At 36.6% G+C, this 18,775-nt stretch overlaps 1 protein-coding gene across 5 annotated transcripts in view; it reads left to right on the top strand.

Moving 5' to 3' along the window:
* The window catches only part of LOC132815107 (intermembrane lipid transfer protein VPS13B-like), a 945,713-nt gene that overhangs the window by 104,198 nt on the left and 822,740 nt on the right, over positions 1 to 18,775 (top strand). For all 5 annotated transcript variants that reach the window (XR_009644627.1, XM_060823876.1, XM_060823877.1 and 2 more), the window contains exon 7: positions 515 to 689. Coding sequence is in view for 4 of the 5 variants with exons in the window: in XM_060823876.1 (XP_060679859.1) it covers positions 515 to 689 (175 nt within the window). In the remaining variant the exon portion in view is untranslated. The remainder of the gene's footprint in view (positions 1 to 514; positions 690 to 18,775) is intronic.

Below are 18,775 nucleotides of genomic sequence, written 5' to 3'. Positions count from 1 at the left end.
AAAAACACGCATCACACATCTTATTTCTATTCTTTGTTCTATCCCTAATTGCTCTGGGGGTGAAAGGTTATCAGGAATGGACAGGAGTACAGACGAATCAGATCAGTGATAATCTTATTGATTGGTGGAGTAGGCTTGGAGAGCCTGGGTGCTTCATTCTTGCTCCTAATTTGTATGCTTCTGTTTAAATATATTCACATTTAAAGGATGATTGCAAAATAGCCAATGTCTTTTGTGATGGTGCAGTCATGTTAAGAGGTTATTTTGTCCTTTTTTTTAAGAGAGTTTGTAAGGCAACAGTGTCGAGCTGATTACTGAAGACCATTCGAGTATACAGTTTGGGAGGCCTTGGGTTTTGTTTTAACAGCCTGAATGGATGTGGCCATCTCTCACAGATCCGAATTTCTGAGTAGCCTCAGAAGCTATTGGGGTCTCAAAATTATAATTTTGTCTTCTCATGTAGCACATTTGAAATAATGTAGCAATAGATTAACTTTTGTTTTCCATTTTGCAGATTCAGGCACTGGTTGAAAGTTTGAAACTCTCCATCACAGACCAACAACTTCCTATGCTGATCCGTATAATTCAGCTTGGAATTGCACTTTACTATGGTGAAATTTGCTCTTACAAAGATGTAGAAGTGGAGGAAACATGCTCTACAGCAAAGGAGGCATCCATTACTCAAATAGGTAGGTGCAAACATTTGAAGCTTTGATCAGGTGAATGAGGCATGTTCCAACAAAGTTTTCCTAACTTGAACATATACTGGCATGTTCATTATCAAAATCCTGGAACTTCATATCTAACAATGTTGTTAGTGTATGACTACTGCATGAACTGCAATGATTCAAGAGCAAGGCTCATCACCACCTAGTTGATGGCAGTTAGTCACATGCAGTAATTGCTGGCTGACCTTGCCAGAGATTGCCACGTTCTGAGAATTATTTTCATACAAATGTTAATTGTATTGTAATTGTGTAACTGAAGGCAGGTAGTGGGTATTATCCTGTGATTCACACGTGCTCCTAGAGATGCTGACTTAAACTGTGGTTGTTGGGTTACTTGGTGCTTGCTTTTGACTGCTTAAATAGAGGCTATAAAGGTGTGGAAAGATTGGCTCCAGTTTTATCCTTCACCAACTAGCTTTCTGGAATATAACACAAAAGACTGTAAATATTTAGTATTCAAATCTTTGGGAGCAAAAGTAAAACAAAAGATTAGGAGAGGCAAGTAAACCACTTAAGCACTCCTGTTTCAGCCATGATTGTGGTTGTTCTCTTACCTCAACTTACCTTTTGCCCCTGCAATTCTATTGATTCCTTGAGAAATCAAAAATTTATTTATTCCAGCCTTGAATATATACAGTGATGGAGCATCCACAACCCTTTGTTGAATGAAGTAATTTCTCCTCATATCAGTCCTAAATAATCAATCGCTCTTACTGGGATTGTGCCCTTATGGTCTAGACTCTCCAGGCATGGGAAACCACCTCATATCTGCCTGTCGTGCTCCTTAAAAGTTTTGTAATTTTCAGTTGTTATTTTTTCATTGTTTTAAACTCAAGAGACATGAACTTCATTGAATCAGACTATCATAATAATACTGCTCCTTTGTTCCAGGAATTAATTTATTGAACTGTGTTGTGTTATCTCTCTCCACTTCCCCATAAAAGTCTGTTCTTGGAGTATTGTGAATAATACTGTTTGGTCTGCTATAAGAAGGATGTTATCAAACTAGAAGAAGTGCAAAAAAGGATTTACAAGGCTGTTACTGAGACAGGAAGGTTTGAGTGATAAGGATAGGCTGGTATTTTTTTCACTGAAGTGTAGGAGGCTGAGGGGTGAAGTTATCGAGGTTTATAAAATCATGAAGGACATAGATAGGGTGAGTAGCCAACGTCTTTTCCCAGGGTAGAGGAGTTCAAAACTAAAGGGCATAGGTTTAACGTGAGAGGAGAATGATGTAAAAGGGGCCTGAGGTGGTTTGTATTTGGAACAAGCTGCCAGAGGAAGTGGTAGAGGTAGGTACAATTATGATATTTGGACAGCTACATGGTTTGGAAAGTATAGAAGGATATGGGCCAATTGCCAGAAAATGGGACTAGTTTAGTTAAGAAAATCTGGTTAGCATGGATGAGTTGAGTTGAAGGGCCAGTTTTCCTTGCTGTTTGACTCTGACTCTACAGAGATCAAAATTGTTTTCGGCACTCTTGAAGTGATCCCTTCAAAGATTTAAACAACCTTATTAAGTCTTTCTTGTTTTTGATGCTCCATTCTCCTTGCAAGAAAGCCAGAATGCCATTTGCTTTCCTAATTGCTTGTTGTATCTGCATACCAACTTTGTGTTTCTTGTATGAGTACGCCCTAGTGTCTGGCACCACCTCTATTTAAAAATGTAATACCTTATAAAAATTTTTCAGCTTTTCTAAGTTTGTTACCAAAATGAATAACATCAAGCTTCCTATATCATTCTCCATTCACCAATTTTCGTCCCACCTAATCTGTCTAAATTTCTTTGTTGCTTCTATGGTTCCTTCTTACAGCTTATATTACCACCTGACTGTTACTGCCAGCAAACCTGGATATATTACACCCTGTCTCTTCTGCCAAATGACAGAAATGATTGTATTTGTGAGGCCCTGAATCTTGCATCAGTCCATTAGTAACAGTGTACCATATAAGTGCCCCATTTGTTGCTCATGCCATTAGCCAATTTTCATTTTGTGTTAATATTCTGTCCCCAATTGTGAGACCGTATGCATTTACTTCTGTTGCATTTACAGATTGCATTGGTCTACTGGTTCCCCTTTATATCTGCTACTCATAACATTCTCAAAAATGCTAATATATTTTTCAAACATGATTTACCCTTTGTAAAACCATGTTCATGTTCGCTGATCATGCTGTGCTTTTTTTAATGACCATTGTTAAAATATCCTTAATGATTGGATTTCCAGCATTTCCAGTCTTTGTGGTGAGATTTCATTCATTCAGATATTACTGGAATCAAATTAAATCTGTGTAATCTGAGATTTCTTGTTTGCAGTCTCATGACAACTGTAGTTAAGATAACTGCAATATAATTGAAGTCTAACAAAGATGTCATATTGATTGCGAATCTCCAAGCCAGGAACTCATTGAATTTCTCATTTCTGTTTTCTTTGTAAAAAGAATTATGTTGATTTTGTTATTTATTGGACACAAGCGCTGCACAGCTGAATCTCATTTGACTTGTGCTTAAGATACCTCTGATAAAAGGAAAAATGTGCACTCACCAGTTGTATGATTGAAGGTTACTGCTAACTAGATGTAAAAGAATGAATAAATAGTCCTTGATAAATTAGCTTTCTACTCCAGGAAGATTTAAAAAAAAGACGTATGGGACTCATGTTTGATTTTCCTAAGAAATTTATGTATCAATGTTTCTTTTTGGATAGCAGTACACATCGTTTTAGGAGCTGAGCAATAATTATTAAGGAACGGCTAATGATGTTGCTGGTGATAAATTCAAAGCAAATTTGAAGTGAGAGTGTAAGCTGATGAATGAGTTTATCAGTATGTGCATACGTGTTTGCTTAATGCTGTTAATGTGCACTTGTTAACTTGCCTGCAGACATGATGTCTAATTCAGATTTTTAAAAATAATAATGGTATTTTATAATAATGGTGTTGTATTCAGAAAACACATGCATAGCCTGAAGGCTGAATTGGATTGAGACTTGGATTGAAAAATTCGTACATAACTTGAGCTTGAAGCTAAAAATGTGCAAACATGTAACAATCATATGATACCCAAAATAAATGAACAAATTTATCTGGCAACTGTTGACTTACAAATTAAAACATATGTTTTACTTTATTGATGTTCCTATATTTGATAAAGTAATAACCCAAGTAGACAGCAGTGACTCAATTTTTTGCAATGTTATCTGAGTCAGAAACTGGAGAATTTAAACCCCTTTCCCAAAGATTTGAGCACAAGTATGGACTTACAGTCCTAAAGGGCAAGCTACACTGTCAGAGGTATTGTTGTTCAAGAAAGACATTAAATCAAGGACCCATCCATTCTCTTAAGTATATTTAAATTATTCTAAGGCACGATCAAAGAAGAGTATGTGAGTTCTTCCTTTTGGTAAAAACAGAAAATACTGAGAAAACTCAACAGGTCTAGCTGTGGAGAGATAAACAGATCCACAGATGCTCCAGACCTGATGAGCTTCTCTAGCACTTGCTGTTTTTATTTCAGATTTCCAACATCTGTAGCATTTTGCTTTTATTTTAGAGCTTTTTCTGATGTCTACCCACTGTTTATCCCTAAACTAACAATTACTGAAACAAGTTATCTGATCAGGTTGTTCTGTGTGGGTTCTTGCAATGTTGAAATTGTTTATCATATTTCTAAATTTACAACAGTTCAAAATACAGTACCGGAACTTTACTTGGAAATTTCTTTGAGATGTTCTGAGGTCAGGCTAATTGCAGTGTAAAGATGTTTTTTCTAGAAATGGCATAAATTTAAGACAAAGGAAAATATTTTTAAAATATGGAAGCTCCAGGCCAGAATTTGGAAATGCTTACAATTTTAAAGTTTCAGTTATTTTAATCTCTCTTCGCCTTGAGGTGTTGATTTTTGTAGAATTCTTATCCGATGACTTCATTGGGATGTAAAGCCTAATCAGCATGGGATATGGAGCTGAAGCACAAGTTTCATAAGGTCATGGTAATTTATTGAGAGGAATACTGGTTAGTATGATCTGTAGAAACTGCTAGAAACCTAAGCAATTAGTATTGGCTGGCATGAATAGCATTTTTCATTCAGTGCCAGATGTGCAGTTTGTTGTCATGCTGCTGCTATGTGGAACCATACAAGTAAATTACTAGCCCATCAGAAAAATATACAAGTTGGATTAGCTGTTGGAACAGAAATATGATATTACCTATATAAATGTGTTACTTGTAGAATTCAGGTTTTTAGTACTTGATAAGTCGCGTACAGTTGCACGCTACTGTTGATCTCACATTTTTTTCAAAGACTGCAACATATTTTGATTAAACAAACGAGTGTTTGAAGTGTACTGTTGAGAAGTGCATTCTGTTACATATTTCTCTTTAACCTCCTCAATCTTCAGCTTTCTGTCTTCGCACTAAAGTGGAGGATGGGCACAGCTTTTATCCATTAGTCATAACCACTGGAATGTAGTCATACAATCACCGCATGTTAAGGTTGGAATATTACGTCAATGTCAAAATTTATTTCACTTTGTCTCCTTATTTTAGCAATTTCCTCATTGTCCTACGTTACCTGCATTCCTTTGTTACTTATCATTTAATACATTATGTAGAGAGGTGGGGGGATGGTGGCAATCATTCTGCCCATCCTGCATTGCCACCGTGTATTAACATATGCCAAGCTACCCCTATTACAGCAGAAAACAGTCTTAGGTCATCTCTGATCCACATAATTTGCATGTCTAAAATTTCTTGACAGTATTTGCCAAGTAATGATTACTTGTCTTAATTCGTCCCTGACAAAATGCCGCCAGAATAAAATACTGAGATAAGCCCTATATTAATGAAGGAAATCCTTAAGCTTTTCAATGCAAAATTTGACAGTATTTTGTAAAACTTCAAACTTATGCACGTACTAAAATGCATGAAATGTTTTGCACAATAGATAAAATGCTTGGATTGTAAGTAGTCAAAGACAGTTATCCCAGGGAAGAGAAACAACAACTTATAGCTGAATGCAAGGAAACATCACAGACTGTTTCATTGCAGCATTGTAAGGAAAAGTTTGATATTGAGATCCACTAATTGGAAAAGGTGATCAGAACTAGAAAATTACATAAAATACATAAATATAAGAAGAACTTGTTTACAGTGCTAATACGACTGTCCCCAAGTAAATGTCAGCATATTAGAGCATCTCGCAGCGAAGATTTATTATTGTATAATTGACTGTAATTTCTGAAACTTGTAAAACATCAGCAACATATTGTACTTACATGCAAAATCTTAAGGCATTTTCCTTAGTGGAGAAACAAAGCAGATCATGAGCAAAAGAAGAGCTGAGGAGATGTGATCAAAATCTTGCTTGAAGTGGTAAAGGATGAGATAAAAGGAATGAGCCAAAGCTGAAAGTAAAACTTTTCATTTTTTTTTGGGTGAATTTTGCATTTCTGACCTTGATGGTGTGGACTGGGATGCAATACATATAAGCAAGTGGCAAATGATGGTGAGTGCTTGGATATTGACAGCAGAGTTTTGGATGAGGTGAAATTTAGCTAGTGATGGCTGAGAGGTCATGACAAACTTTCCAGCATATTTCACTAATGGGGGTGAATGCAAATTAATGCTATTGTCCTGCATTTACAAACTAAGTGCAAGGTGCAATATTTTCTGTTTTCCTCAGCAGCTTACTTTCCTTTCGATTTAGAATCTGTATGCCTATCATCTGTTGCTTTTAATTTTGCATTTTAATACAGCTTTGGAGATTCACACTGAAACCTGCTTGAAAACACAAGACACAAATATGTTTTTTGTAAATGCTGCTTTTGCTCCTGTATGCAACTTTTAAATTGTTCAATATGTATTTAAATTTCCTTTTTTTTTGATCAAAAAATGCTTAACATACCTGCACTTGAAAGCTTATGGATTTGTATTCTGGCATATTATAAAATCAGATGATTTTGATCACAGATGCATTTACATCAACTGTCCACTCTTTTGATCCAAATTGGAGCCATTAAATTTACAAATTACAGTAAAAAGTACCTATGTAGATAATTGATATATGTTTTGGCAAAAATGATTATTTTGGCTCTGGAATTGTGATCATGTACAATAATGTAGTCATGATTTGGAGGTGCTGCTGTTGGACTGGGGTGTACAAAGTTAAAAATCATACAACCACCTAATGAAAAACCTAGTGCTTCCAAATAAGCCTGTTGGACTATAACCTGGTGTTGTGTGATTTTTAACTTTGTACAATAATGTACTTGCATAATATCAAATGGTATAATTAAAATCTCCAAAACGTACTGCAATATTCAAGAAAAATGGACATTATCTAGCAGTTTATCGTTCTCATTTCATGTGTCTATTCCTGCAGATCTGTTCTGAGGTATGGTTTTAAATTCAACACTTAATACATCAGTAAAAAGCTTCTGCTATTGGGACTACCACAACTTTTCTTTCTTTCTTCTAATATTTTGGCTTGGGAAGTTGAGAGTTGATCTTTGGACTTTGAGCAACAGCTGTTTTGTTTTAGAAAGGAAAGAAAAAACAAATTGATATTTGTTTACAGGAACTGGCCTGGAAAGTTAATTGCAAGTTAATTATTATTCTAAGAACTCTGCAAGTATTTCCGTACCTGAGATGTATTATACTCCAAGGCTGGCAGCTGATTGGATGTTAAAAGGGTCAATTAATAGGTGGCTGGTGCTGGCCAGTCAAACAAAAGGAATGTTGATGAAAGTGACCAAGAAACTACAATTTGAACTGGTTTGGTCTGTGTTTTGGGCAGAAGCCAGTGTGGCTGTGAAATCTGGTGGATGGTATTTTGGTAGCTGTGTAGTTTATATTCAGATTTTGAATTATTGAAAGTTCAGAGAAAAGAACTCCAATTTGTAAAACATAAGGAAGCTCCTGCAGTCTGTGGACACTGTTTTCATTGACCAGTGACTTCAGAATTCAAGTGATATGTAAACCTATGTGCCTGTGAATAACTCATCATCCAAGGATAGCTTGAACGTTTAGCAACCATTGTTCAAAATTGCTTAAGTGAGCTGACCAGTTACAATACTTATTTTATTTTTAATTTATCTCTTTACTGTGTTTGTCTGTCTTTGTGTGTAAGAGTGGGGTCAATGATAAAGAAGATTGGTTTAATTTATAGACTTAAATTAGATTATCTTGTTGAACTTTGCTCTGCTAAAGTTACAGTATTAATAAATTGTTGATTTCTGTTTATGCTATAAACTTGGTGTTTTATGTCATTATTCATTAAAGTCTGGTTAGGAACTATTGGGCAATTTGGAGGGTCATTGAATATTTTAATTTCATTGTGTGTGAGATTTCCAGTGTTAACAAGTTTAATTTGGCTTGGCCTGCTCTCCCTGTGTTCTCGCATTTATCAAATTTATCAGTAATCAACTGGTGTTATTTAGGGTTGTACGAACTTCTTCTGTATGCTGACAATGTTACTACGTGCAATTATTGTTCCAAATTCTCAACTTTCTCTGGCAAAGAACCATCAGTGCTCCAGAAATACAGATTTGAAAAGAGCTGCTCACATGAAAGGTAATTCGAAAGAGCAATACAATCATTAGCGTATGTCTCCAAGTTTGGAAAGTCAGTGGAACTTGCATGGAACCTATAGAATTCTAGTAGAGGCAGTTGACTATATTGACCTTCAGTTCACAGTTGATTTGTTGTTCTGTGAGATTGATCGGAAGGTACATAGGCAGGTTCAATATTGAATGGTGTGGCAAAAAAGTATTCATTCTAGTTCTTTCACTTTTTGACCTTGATATTAATCCATCTGTATTGACCGTTTAATGAGCAATCTGTGGGTTGTTGGTCCACATTTTGTCTGTTAACTCCTATTTACCTTATGTTAATCCAACATGTTAGAATATATTGAAGATTGTTTTTACTTAATTTTCATTGTGAAGTTTAGTTTGTTCAAAACAAAAGAAACTTGTAACTTTGTTCTCTGTTAAATATCTGGAATTTTGAACTTTGTCTACTTTAAACAAAGGAAAACTTATTGTCCCCTAACTAATTGTCATGTAAATTTAGTGGTCTTGTCCAGGAGCATAACGAAACTGACAGGTCTGTAATTGTTGGGTTTATCTTTACATTCATGAATTCAGCTCATGAATTTATTTGTGATCATCCATTCAGCTGCTTCACCCAATTCAGCATTGCCAATCAACCCAAACCTCTCTCTAGTTCCAGGATGTGGAAGGATGTTTGAATTGATTGGCAATGCTGAATTGGGTGAAGCAGCTGAATGAATAGTCACAAATCAGTCCCTGTGCTCCTTTCCCTCGAAAGGTGAGGAACTTAAAAATTACTTTAATGCTGAAGGAAAAAAGCTTAGTGCTGTCTTCACTCTGATGTTTTTGATATAGTGGCTCTTTTTGTTAAGCAGCTTGATCGCAACTTTATTTAGTTCATCAGAAATCCTCAGAATTTTGAACATAGCTGTCAAACCTTTTTAACCTTCTTTGCTCCCATTTAAAATGTCCAATTCTTATTTGCCTTAATAAATTGCTTTCATACTCCATTTGTGACCTTGATGTTTTCCCTAAATTAGATTGAACAGAATATTCTAATTGTCATTTAACCAGCATTTACCCACATTTAGAAATATTTCTCCACTTTTGATCAGTATGGCTCTATTTGTAACACCTAGGATATTCATATACCTGTGAAGATTTGTGACATGTCCTGCTGCAAGATTTTTTGTGTTCTGAAAATTGAGAGGGGAATAATGCTCTAGAACACTGAATTCCTGAAGAATTCATTCCAGGAGCTGATCTTTTTTAAACTTCTTGCTGGTATTTAAAAACCTTTGCACCAAAACAGCATCATTTTAAGTGTTGTCTTTTCAAACATGCTTTGCTGTGTTGTATTGGGCTGTAAACACACTTTGTTTGGATTTGTGAATGAAGTGAAGGGCTACATAATTTTAGTCATGATTTGGAGATGCCGGTATTGGATTGGGGTGTACAAAGTTAAAAATCACACATCACCAGATTATAGTCCAACAAGTTTAATTGGAAGCACGCTAGCTTTCAGAGTGGTGCTCCTTCATCAGGTGATAGTTGAAGGAGCAGCGCTCCGAAAGCTAGTGTGCTTCCAACTAAACCTATTGGACTATAACCTGGCGTTGTGTGATTTTTAACTTTGTACACAATTTTAAGCAATATTGAGCTATGTTTGCCATGCTGAAAAAGATTTGTTGCTCTTGATTTGAAGTGTCATACTTTGTACTTAGCCCTTAAGTAGACAAAACATATATTGTCCCTATCAAATTTTTTGTGCTGTTGAAGAAAGAATAGAGTGTCAGAGTTTACAGAATTCAGAAATAATGTAGTATTGTTTGCTATGAGTATGTTATTGCTGTGGGTGCAAGTTATGTGCACTTTAACATAGTATGTAATTATAGCATTGCTTTAAAAAAGACAAGTTCAGCATGGAAGAAGCTCTCTTAAACATGATATGAGAAATGCAAGCTTGGATAATTGATTTAATGGTTTGCTACAAACAGCTGTTAAGTTTGTAGTTTGAACATTGAAATCTGTTGTAAGTAATAACAATGTCTAAGAAGCTGCTCTGGCCCTAACTTTGTTGGCAATTGATGTTATGATGATATCTCTTTAATGTTGTGGAATATATCATCTGTTATAATTCTCATATTATCCAATTGCATTTTCTCATATTTAATGTGAAGAAACAGTTTGTGTAAGGAAAGCCAAGCATGCTATGACATCAAAATATAACCTTGTCTGTTAAAAATAATCTGGTAATTCATGTGCCCTGACACAGCAAAAAGAAATAAGAGCAGAGTAAATCACAGTCATATTGCTTGCTTTGCTGTTCAGTAAGATTGTGGCTATTTCTGTATCTAATCTGTACTTTCCAGCCTCATTCCTGTATCTCTTGATTCAGTTCATGTTCAAAAATCTATTAATGGGTATTCGTTTTGCCTAAGATGATGTGGATGCCCTACCTTATGTCTTCATAGTAACTTCAAACTTATAAAACATGCTTATGCTCTTTCCCCATAGTCCTGCATACCCTTGGAAGCACTTTTTTTTTGACAGTACTTCCAGAATATTATTCATTGCTTTTTTTTTTGTTTGCATTCATTTGTGTGTTGTGAAAATCACTGCTGGGCCAGAACTTAAGGACATCTAAGGATGGGCAATAAGAAAATGATGACCAGCTGCTTTCTTAAACCACTGCAGTCCATTTGGTGTAAGAAGCCCTAAAATGCCATCAGGGAGGTCCAAGATTTTGACCCAAAGGCGCTTAAGGACCAGCAATATATTTCCAAGTAAGGAATGTCTGTGACTTGGAGAGGAACTTGCAAGTGGTAGTGTTGCTATGTATTTGTTGTCCTTGTTCTTCTGATGGAATTGGTCATGGTTTGGACAGTGCTGTCTCTCTTCAAACCGCCTTCATCTCTCCTTCTGCTCCACCTTTGTTGGCAAGACTATTTGTTCTTTTTACCTCATGTTGAGTTTCTCTGTGAAGAGGTGCTCAAAATTAACTTACAAAAATTAAGATTTTAATTCTTCAGTTAGTATTTAGCATCCCTTTGTTTTTGCTTTACTTGTGATTCATTTTGAGCTGTGAGTTTATTATCCAAGTCTAATTGCTTTCGGAAAGCACATTTCTCTGTGATGCAATTTACCCGAAAGATGCCAAATAAATGTGAGATGATTGACTTGTGGTAGAAGAACGTAGAAACATGAGTAGGCTGTTCAGTCCCTCGAACCTGTTCTATCATTCAGTGAGATCACGGCTGATCTGAGATCTTAACTGCCTTTAGCCCATATCTTTAATATGTTTGCTTAACAAATTTTTTATCTATCCCAGATTTAAAGTTAACAATTGCATTGAATTGCCTTCAACACTACTTCCCCTCAAGACTGATTGTTAAACTTAGTGATCTCAGACTAAGCACCACTCTCTGCAACTGGATCCTTAGTTTCCTGACCCACAGGCCACAATCAGTGAAGACTTGGGTGTGTACTCAGCCCCCTACTGTATTCACTGTGTGGGGGGGATGTTACCAACTAAACCTTGATTTAGAAATTTCAAGGGTGCGTGGGAGCAACATGAATTCTGATTACAGCTATAGCATGAATTAATAGAATTTTGGAACAAAGCAAATTCTATCTGGGACATAAATTAAAATCATTGAGAGAGTAGAGGAAAGATGGCTCATTTGTAAATGATGAGAGTCTATTAAGCAGTCTATTAAATTAAATGAAGGCAGACTATGTTTGATATGATGACTTTGCATTGACTATTTACCAACCTGTAAAGCTATTTAACTTAAATGGCAGAAGTAGGGATCTTGTGGTGCAATAGTAGTGTCCTTGTCATTTATGCCAGAAGATACAGTTTCAAGTTCCACCATTGCTCCAGAGGTATGTAATAATCTTTCTGAATAGGCTGAAAATGTCTCAACAATAGAATGGCTGAGAAGTTTAGAACAACACTTTTTTTGTATGCTCTATCTGATTTGAGTGTTTATCTATTAGGTAGTCAGAGACATATATAAGGTTCACAATGTATAAATATGACATACTCCTGCTAGCCAACTCATTTGTGGTCTGAGCCATTGGAAAGGCAAAGGGTGAGTTCCCCAATATTTGCATGTCAGTAATTTGCTCAGTTTGGCTGGTTATTTGGTTATAACTATATAGGATGAATAAGCAACTGTTCACTGTTGTCTTTGTCTGAGTGAAACTAAATTAGTTTTGACAGCTCATATCTTTTCTGGACTTATGACCCTGACTTGAACAATCACAGCTGCTAATATATATATTTAACTACTGTGGCACATCTCTTCCAAAAGAAGCTGATTTGCTGCAGGGCTTGATGAATGTTGACAAAAATGAAGGCCAGTTTTTTTTAAAATGTAGAGTTCACATTGATCCCTGAACGTTATGCATGCTTATAAATCAGTCTTTACTCTTGATCATGGGTCACTTTATGCTCTTGACCTACACCATGGGTATATGTTGTCCATATATGATGGAAATGTATGAATAGTGAATGTGTCGAATGACTTAGAAATATTCTGTGCCTGCTGATCAATGAGTAAACTTTTGTAGAATTAATATGGACTTTGTAAGTGAATTATCATTTATTTCAATCAACTAAAGAGTTAGAATAATCAAACTGAACTTCTTGATGCTGGAAGCTAATTAGTTCTTTTACACAGATGAAATGAAGTCTGTGTTGAAGATTGTGATCCATCCATCACCAGCTTCGAATCATCATGAGTTAACCTGTCTGGTGTTAATTTTTCTCAAAAATTGAATGGCTCAGTGGTCAACAATACTGTCTCAATATGTCAGGGACCTGGATTTGATTCATTTGTGGGTGACTGTATGGAGTTTGCACATTCTCCATGTGCCTGCAGGGGTTTCGGCTGGGTGCTCCGGTTTCCTCCTACAGTCTAAAGATGTGCAAGTTGGGTGGATTGACCATGCTAAATTGCCCTGTAGTGTCCAAGGATGTACAGGTTAGATGGATTAGCATGGGAAATGCAGGGTTACGGGGATTGGGTCTGAGTGTGATCCTCTTCAGAGGATCGGTGCAGATTGGATGGGCAGAATGGCATCTTTCTGCCAGCAGGAATTCTATGATTCTAAAATTCTTGAAAGCCATTTATTTTAAAAGTGAGCATTAAGGACAAGGACTGATTAGGGATCGTCACCTCAGCTTTCTGTATGGGAAGTTGTAACTCACTAACTGAGTCTTTTTGAAGAGGTGAAAAAGACTATTGATGAAGGCAGAGCAGTAGATGTTGTCAGCAAAGTGTTCGACAAGGTACCGCTTGGGCTGGTTTATAAGGTTAGACCACATGGGATCTGTGGGTACTGGCAAATTGGAGTCAGAATTGGCTTGAAGGTACAAGACAAAGGATGGTAGTAGAGGGTTGCTTTTTGGATTGGAGGCCTGTGACCACGATGATTGGTGCTGGGTCCACTGCTTTTTGTTGTTTATATAAATGATTTGAATGTCAACAGAGGAGATATAGTTAATAAATTTGCAGATGACACTAACTGAGATGATGTAGTGGACAGAGAAGAAGGTAACCTCAGAGTACAATAAAACCTTGATCTAATAGACCAATGGGAGAAGGAGCGGAAGTTAGTTTAATTTAGATAAATGTGAGGTATTGCATTTTGGTAAGGCAAATCAGGGCAGGACTTATACACTTAATGGTTTGGTCCTGGAGAGTGTTGCCGAACAGAGAGACCTTGGGGTGCAGGTCCACAGTTCCTTGAAAGTGGAGTCCCAGGTTGACAGAATGATGAAGAGGGCATTTGGTATGCTTGCCTTCATTGATCAGAACATTGCGTATAGGAGTTGGGACATCTTGTTATGTCTGTGCGCAATATTGGTGAGCCCACATTTTGAATACTGCGTACAGTTTTGTTTGCTTTTCTATCTGAAAGATGTTGTTAAACTTGAGAGGGTGCAGCAAAGATCTACAAGGATGTTGCTGATACTGGAGGGTTTGAATTATAGGGACAAGTTATAGGGACTCTGGGCCTTTTTTCCTTGGTGTGTCAGAGGCCGAGGGGTGACCTGATAGAGGTTTATAAAATCATGAGGGGCATGGATAGGGTGAATAACCAAGGCCTTTTTCCTAGGATTGGGGAGTTGAAAACTAGAGGGCATAGGTTTAAGGTGAGAGGGAAAAGATTTAAAAAGGACTTGAGTGGTGCGTGTATGAAATGAACTGCCAGAGGAAGTGGAGGAGGCGGATATATTTCCAATATTTAAAATGTATTTGAATGGATATGTAAGTGGGGTTTAGAAGGATTTAGGCCAACTGCTGGCAAATTGGACTAGATTAATTTAGAATATCTGGTTAGCATGGGCGTGTTGGATCGAAGGGTCTGACATCTCTGTGGCTCTATCACTCTAAAAATGTTTTAAAAAACCAGAAGTATGTAGATTTTACTGACGGTATCTTGATCAAGTTTGATTTGGGCTGAAGTTAGACTGAAAGATCTGTTTCTGGGCTATATAACGTTTTGATTATTATAATAGGAACTGGTAGGAATAAAAAGCAAAGTGCTTGAAGATTTTCACATATTTATGGTCGAAGTAGTTGTTGTTTCCTCAGACTGCATGGTTAAAGTTTTGTTTGTGTGTGTGCTTGGAATGAAACTCTTGTGGCACAGTTGTAATGTTCCTCCCTCTTGGCTATTTGGTCCATTTTCAAGTCCCACTGGCGCAACTTGTGTTACCAAATGTCTGAACAGATTGATTTAAGAATATCTATATCCTTCAAAGTGTAGAACATATTAGCAAGGAATAAGTCATTTGGCCCCTCTAGTCAGGTGGCCCCTCTCACCTCCTTGGCCACTCTCATCAGTTTGGCCCCTCTAACCTGCTTTGCCAATAGATTAGATCAAAGCTGATCTGATTGTAAACTCAAATCCACATTCTCACCCACTCCAGAAAATATATCACAGCATTTCTTTATTATTTATGTTTATTATAAATATGTTGATTATTAAAAATTTATCTACTTCCATCATAAAATATCCCAAGAACTCTGCTTTTATCACCTTTCCTGAAACAGAACCTGTTGAGAGAAAGAAAGCTCACCTCATCTCTGTTTTAAATGGACAGCATCATGTTTTTAATCATAGTTCTATATTCTTGAAGATGAATCATCTTCCACCCTCAGGTTTTTGCTTGTTTTAATCAAGTTATGCCTTGCCCTTCTAAATTCCTGGAGATATGAGCGTTGCCTATCTAGCCTTTCCTCATTTGACAACCAATCTATTTCTGGTATTAATCCAGTAAACTTTCTCTGTGTTGCTTCGAGTGCATTTACGCCGTTCTTTAAATAAGATGACTATTACTGTGCATGGTCATCCACTGAGCATGTTTGACGGAGCACCATTGTCATTTCTAGATAACCCTGCCCCCCGCCCCCCCAATGGACAGACAGACAGACACAGAGAGACATACACGCACACACAGATACAATACTACGCATTCAACTTAATCTGTCTTTTTCTATCCACTTATATGATCTGTTCAACTAATTTTGTAATTTCTGAGCTATCTCCTCGAATGACTCTATTACCCCTGCAGGATTGATGTCATATGCAAACTGCTATTTTTTATATTTAAAAGTCTGTTCTCCATAGTTTTTTTAAGTTGTTGTGATATTGGCAATGATAGTATACTCCCATTATACTATTAATGCTATTGTTAATTCCAGATACATCTGGTCACTTAAGTTGGTAAAAGCAACAAAGAGTTAATCACTTGACTGTTATTGTAGTGACTTTATCCCAATTTAGCCTCAATTGAATTTTGTGGCCTTTGTAGCATGGCCTTGTCAAGTATACTAATGTGTTTTTGCTTTGTACGTTTTCAGATTTACTCCACTGTGCAATCATAAATTCCCTTAATGGTGTACTGTTTCTAAAGTCTACAGGTACTTCCAAATTACTGGAAAGGCAGATGTACAAGTTCCTTTTGGAATTTAATAGTTTCCATTTCTGTGAAAACAGTATGTAACTTGCAGAAAGTTTTGGAGTTATACAGTTGTCTCAGTTTTAAGGTGGTCATATGGAATGTCAAAAGGGTCAATCATCCTATTAAGTGGTGAAAAATTATAGCCTCTACAAAAATGGAAAAGATCCAAATTGCTTTCTTGTATTTGAACAATTTTGTGCTACTGTAATGTAGGTTTGTTTTGGAAACCCAAAGGTTTCCGCTGACTACAATCTTTCCACAACCTTAGTGCATACTAATGACTTTGGACATGACAATCTGGACACTTCATTATTCATCACATGGACCCTCTAATTTTTCTTTCATTAACTTCTCAATGAACGGTAGCAGATGTTTGGTACAAGACTGTGTAAGTGTGTTTGGGTTTGAAATTAATCAAAGTAAGGAAAAACTAGACAGAACAGAATATTTTTCTTCCCATCATTTATGTCTGTGAAGAGTGGTAGGTTGATTTGATTCTGCATTGAATTAATCTTCTGAAATTCTAGCTGGCTAAGGGGTATGTTTTGTTCTCTTTAAAATGGTGTAGGAAAGAGCTCTCTATCGATTTGTTTAGTGTGTTCTCTGGGTAAACTTAACCCTTGATTGGAGAGATCTTGACATATACATGTGAAGCGGATGTTTGTTCTTATGGGAGAATTCAGGACCAAGGGTCACTGTTTAAAACTAAAGGATTAACCATTTAAAACTGCAATGAGGTGAAATTCTTGTTTCCAGAGTGTTATGAGTCATTGCAGCTCTCTTCCTGAAAAGGTGATGAAGAGGAGTCTTTGCATATTTTAAGTCAGAGCTGGATAGATTTTTGTTAAGCAAACGGGTGAAAGGTTATCAGGGTTAGGTGGGAATGTTAATTTGGACAAGGAAAATTTTAAAGTAACATAATTATAAATAAAAGGAACTGAATGTTGCAATTAATTTGTAAGGAAGGTGAGTGAAAACGTTTCTTGTTGTGCATGAAAAACATATTGTTACATTTACTTAGGCTTCAACACCATTTTATTATGTTTAAGAAAAGCAATTAGTGGTTTGATTTTCAATTTTTTAAAATGCTGTTCTATGGGCAATGTGAACAACATAAACAAGATCAAAATTGGAAATTTGGTACCCAGCAGAAAGGAGGCCTTGAACAGTTCGTAGTAGTTAATATTCTCAATAAATATTTATATTTGCAGTGATTGTATTGTATGGCAGAGTAAGGTCAAGGGGATGTATGGTGCTCAGTGCCCCAGGCACAACCATACTCAACTGCTTCATCAGTGACTTTCCTTCCACCATAAGGTCGGAAGTGAGGATTCTCCCTGGTTGCACAATGTTCAGCCTCAGAGGGCAAAAGAGGGTTACTTGTTGATTTTCAGGGACTACTACTTGGAATAATAGAGAACCTCATTCAAACAAAGTGCAGTGTATATAATGAAGAGATGAGGAGAAATTTCTTCACTCAAAACATTATGAATCTTTGGAGTTCTTGACCCAGAGAGTTCTTGGATGCTCAATCATACTTATCATCAATATATTTAATGATGCTAAAGACTTATGGTCTCTCAAGGATTTGAGGAATGGGGGAATGAGCAGGAAAGTGAATTTATGCCATGATCATAATGCATGCCAGGACAGGTACAATAAGAACATAAAAAACAGTAGCAGGACTAGGCCATCTGAGCCCACTCTGCCATTCATGGCCTCAGCTCCACTTACCCAGCCTCTTACCATAATGATGGAATCTATGATAACACCAACTCCTCTAAAGTATGTACTTTTGTTCTTATGACTTTATAATATGAAAAGTATTTTGTATTGGTGAGGCAAAGTACTATTTTATTCAATCATGTGAATAGGTGTTGCAGGCTAGGCTAGAATTTATTGCCCATCATTGACCACTCTGTGTCAGAGAAGTTGACTTAGACACCGGTAACATAAAAACTAACTGTAAAAGTTTCTGCAGGAGTGTGAAGAGAAAACAATTGTGATGGCAAATGTAGTTTCCTTGCAGTCAGAAGCAGGGGAATTTATAATACGGGGCAAATACAAACTTTGGTTCTGTGTTCACAATGAAGGACACAAAGTATATACCAGAAATGTTAGGGAACACAGGGTTTTGACAAAGGAAGGAACTGAAGGAAATCACTATGCGCAGGGAAATGGTTTTGGGGAAATTGATGTGATTGATGACCAATGAATCCTCAGCCCCTGACAATCTACATCCCAGACAACTTAGAAAAATGGCCCTAGTGGATGCATTGGTGACCATTTTCCAATATTTAATTGACTCTAGAATAGTTTCTACATATAGGAGAGTAGCTAATATAACTCCCCTTTAAGAAGATAGACAAGGAATGCCAGGAATTGTAGACCAGTCACTCTGATGTCAGTAGTGGGAAAATGCGCGAGTCAATTACAAAAGAATTCATGGTTGAGCATTTAGAAAGCAGTTGCAATATTGGACAGAGTCAGTATGGACTTATGAAAGCGAGATC

The sequence above is a fragment of the Hemiscyllium ocellatum genome, chromosome 4 (genome assembly GCF_020745735.1).
Source record: "Hemiscyllium ocellatum isolate sHemOce1 chromosome 4, sHemOce1.pat.X.cur, whole genome shotgun sequence".
In the NCBI taxonomy this organism is placed as follows: domain Eukaryota; kingdom Metazoa; phylum Chordata; class Chondrichthyes; order Orectolobiformes; family Hemiscylliidae; genus Hemiscyllium; species Hemiscyllium ocellatum.
Note: the sequence above shows the minus strand (reverse complement) of the source record. Positions and strands in the feature narration are given on the sequence as shown.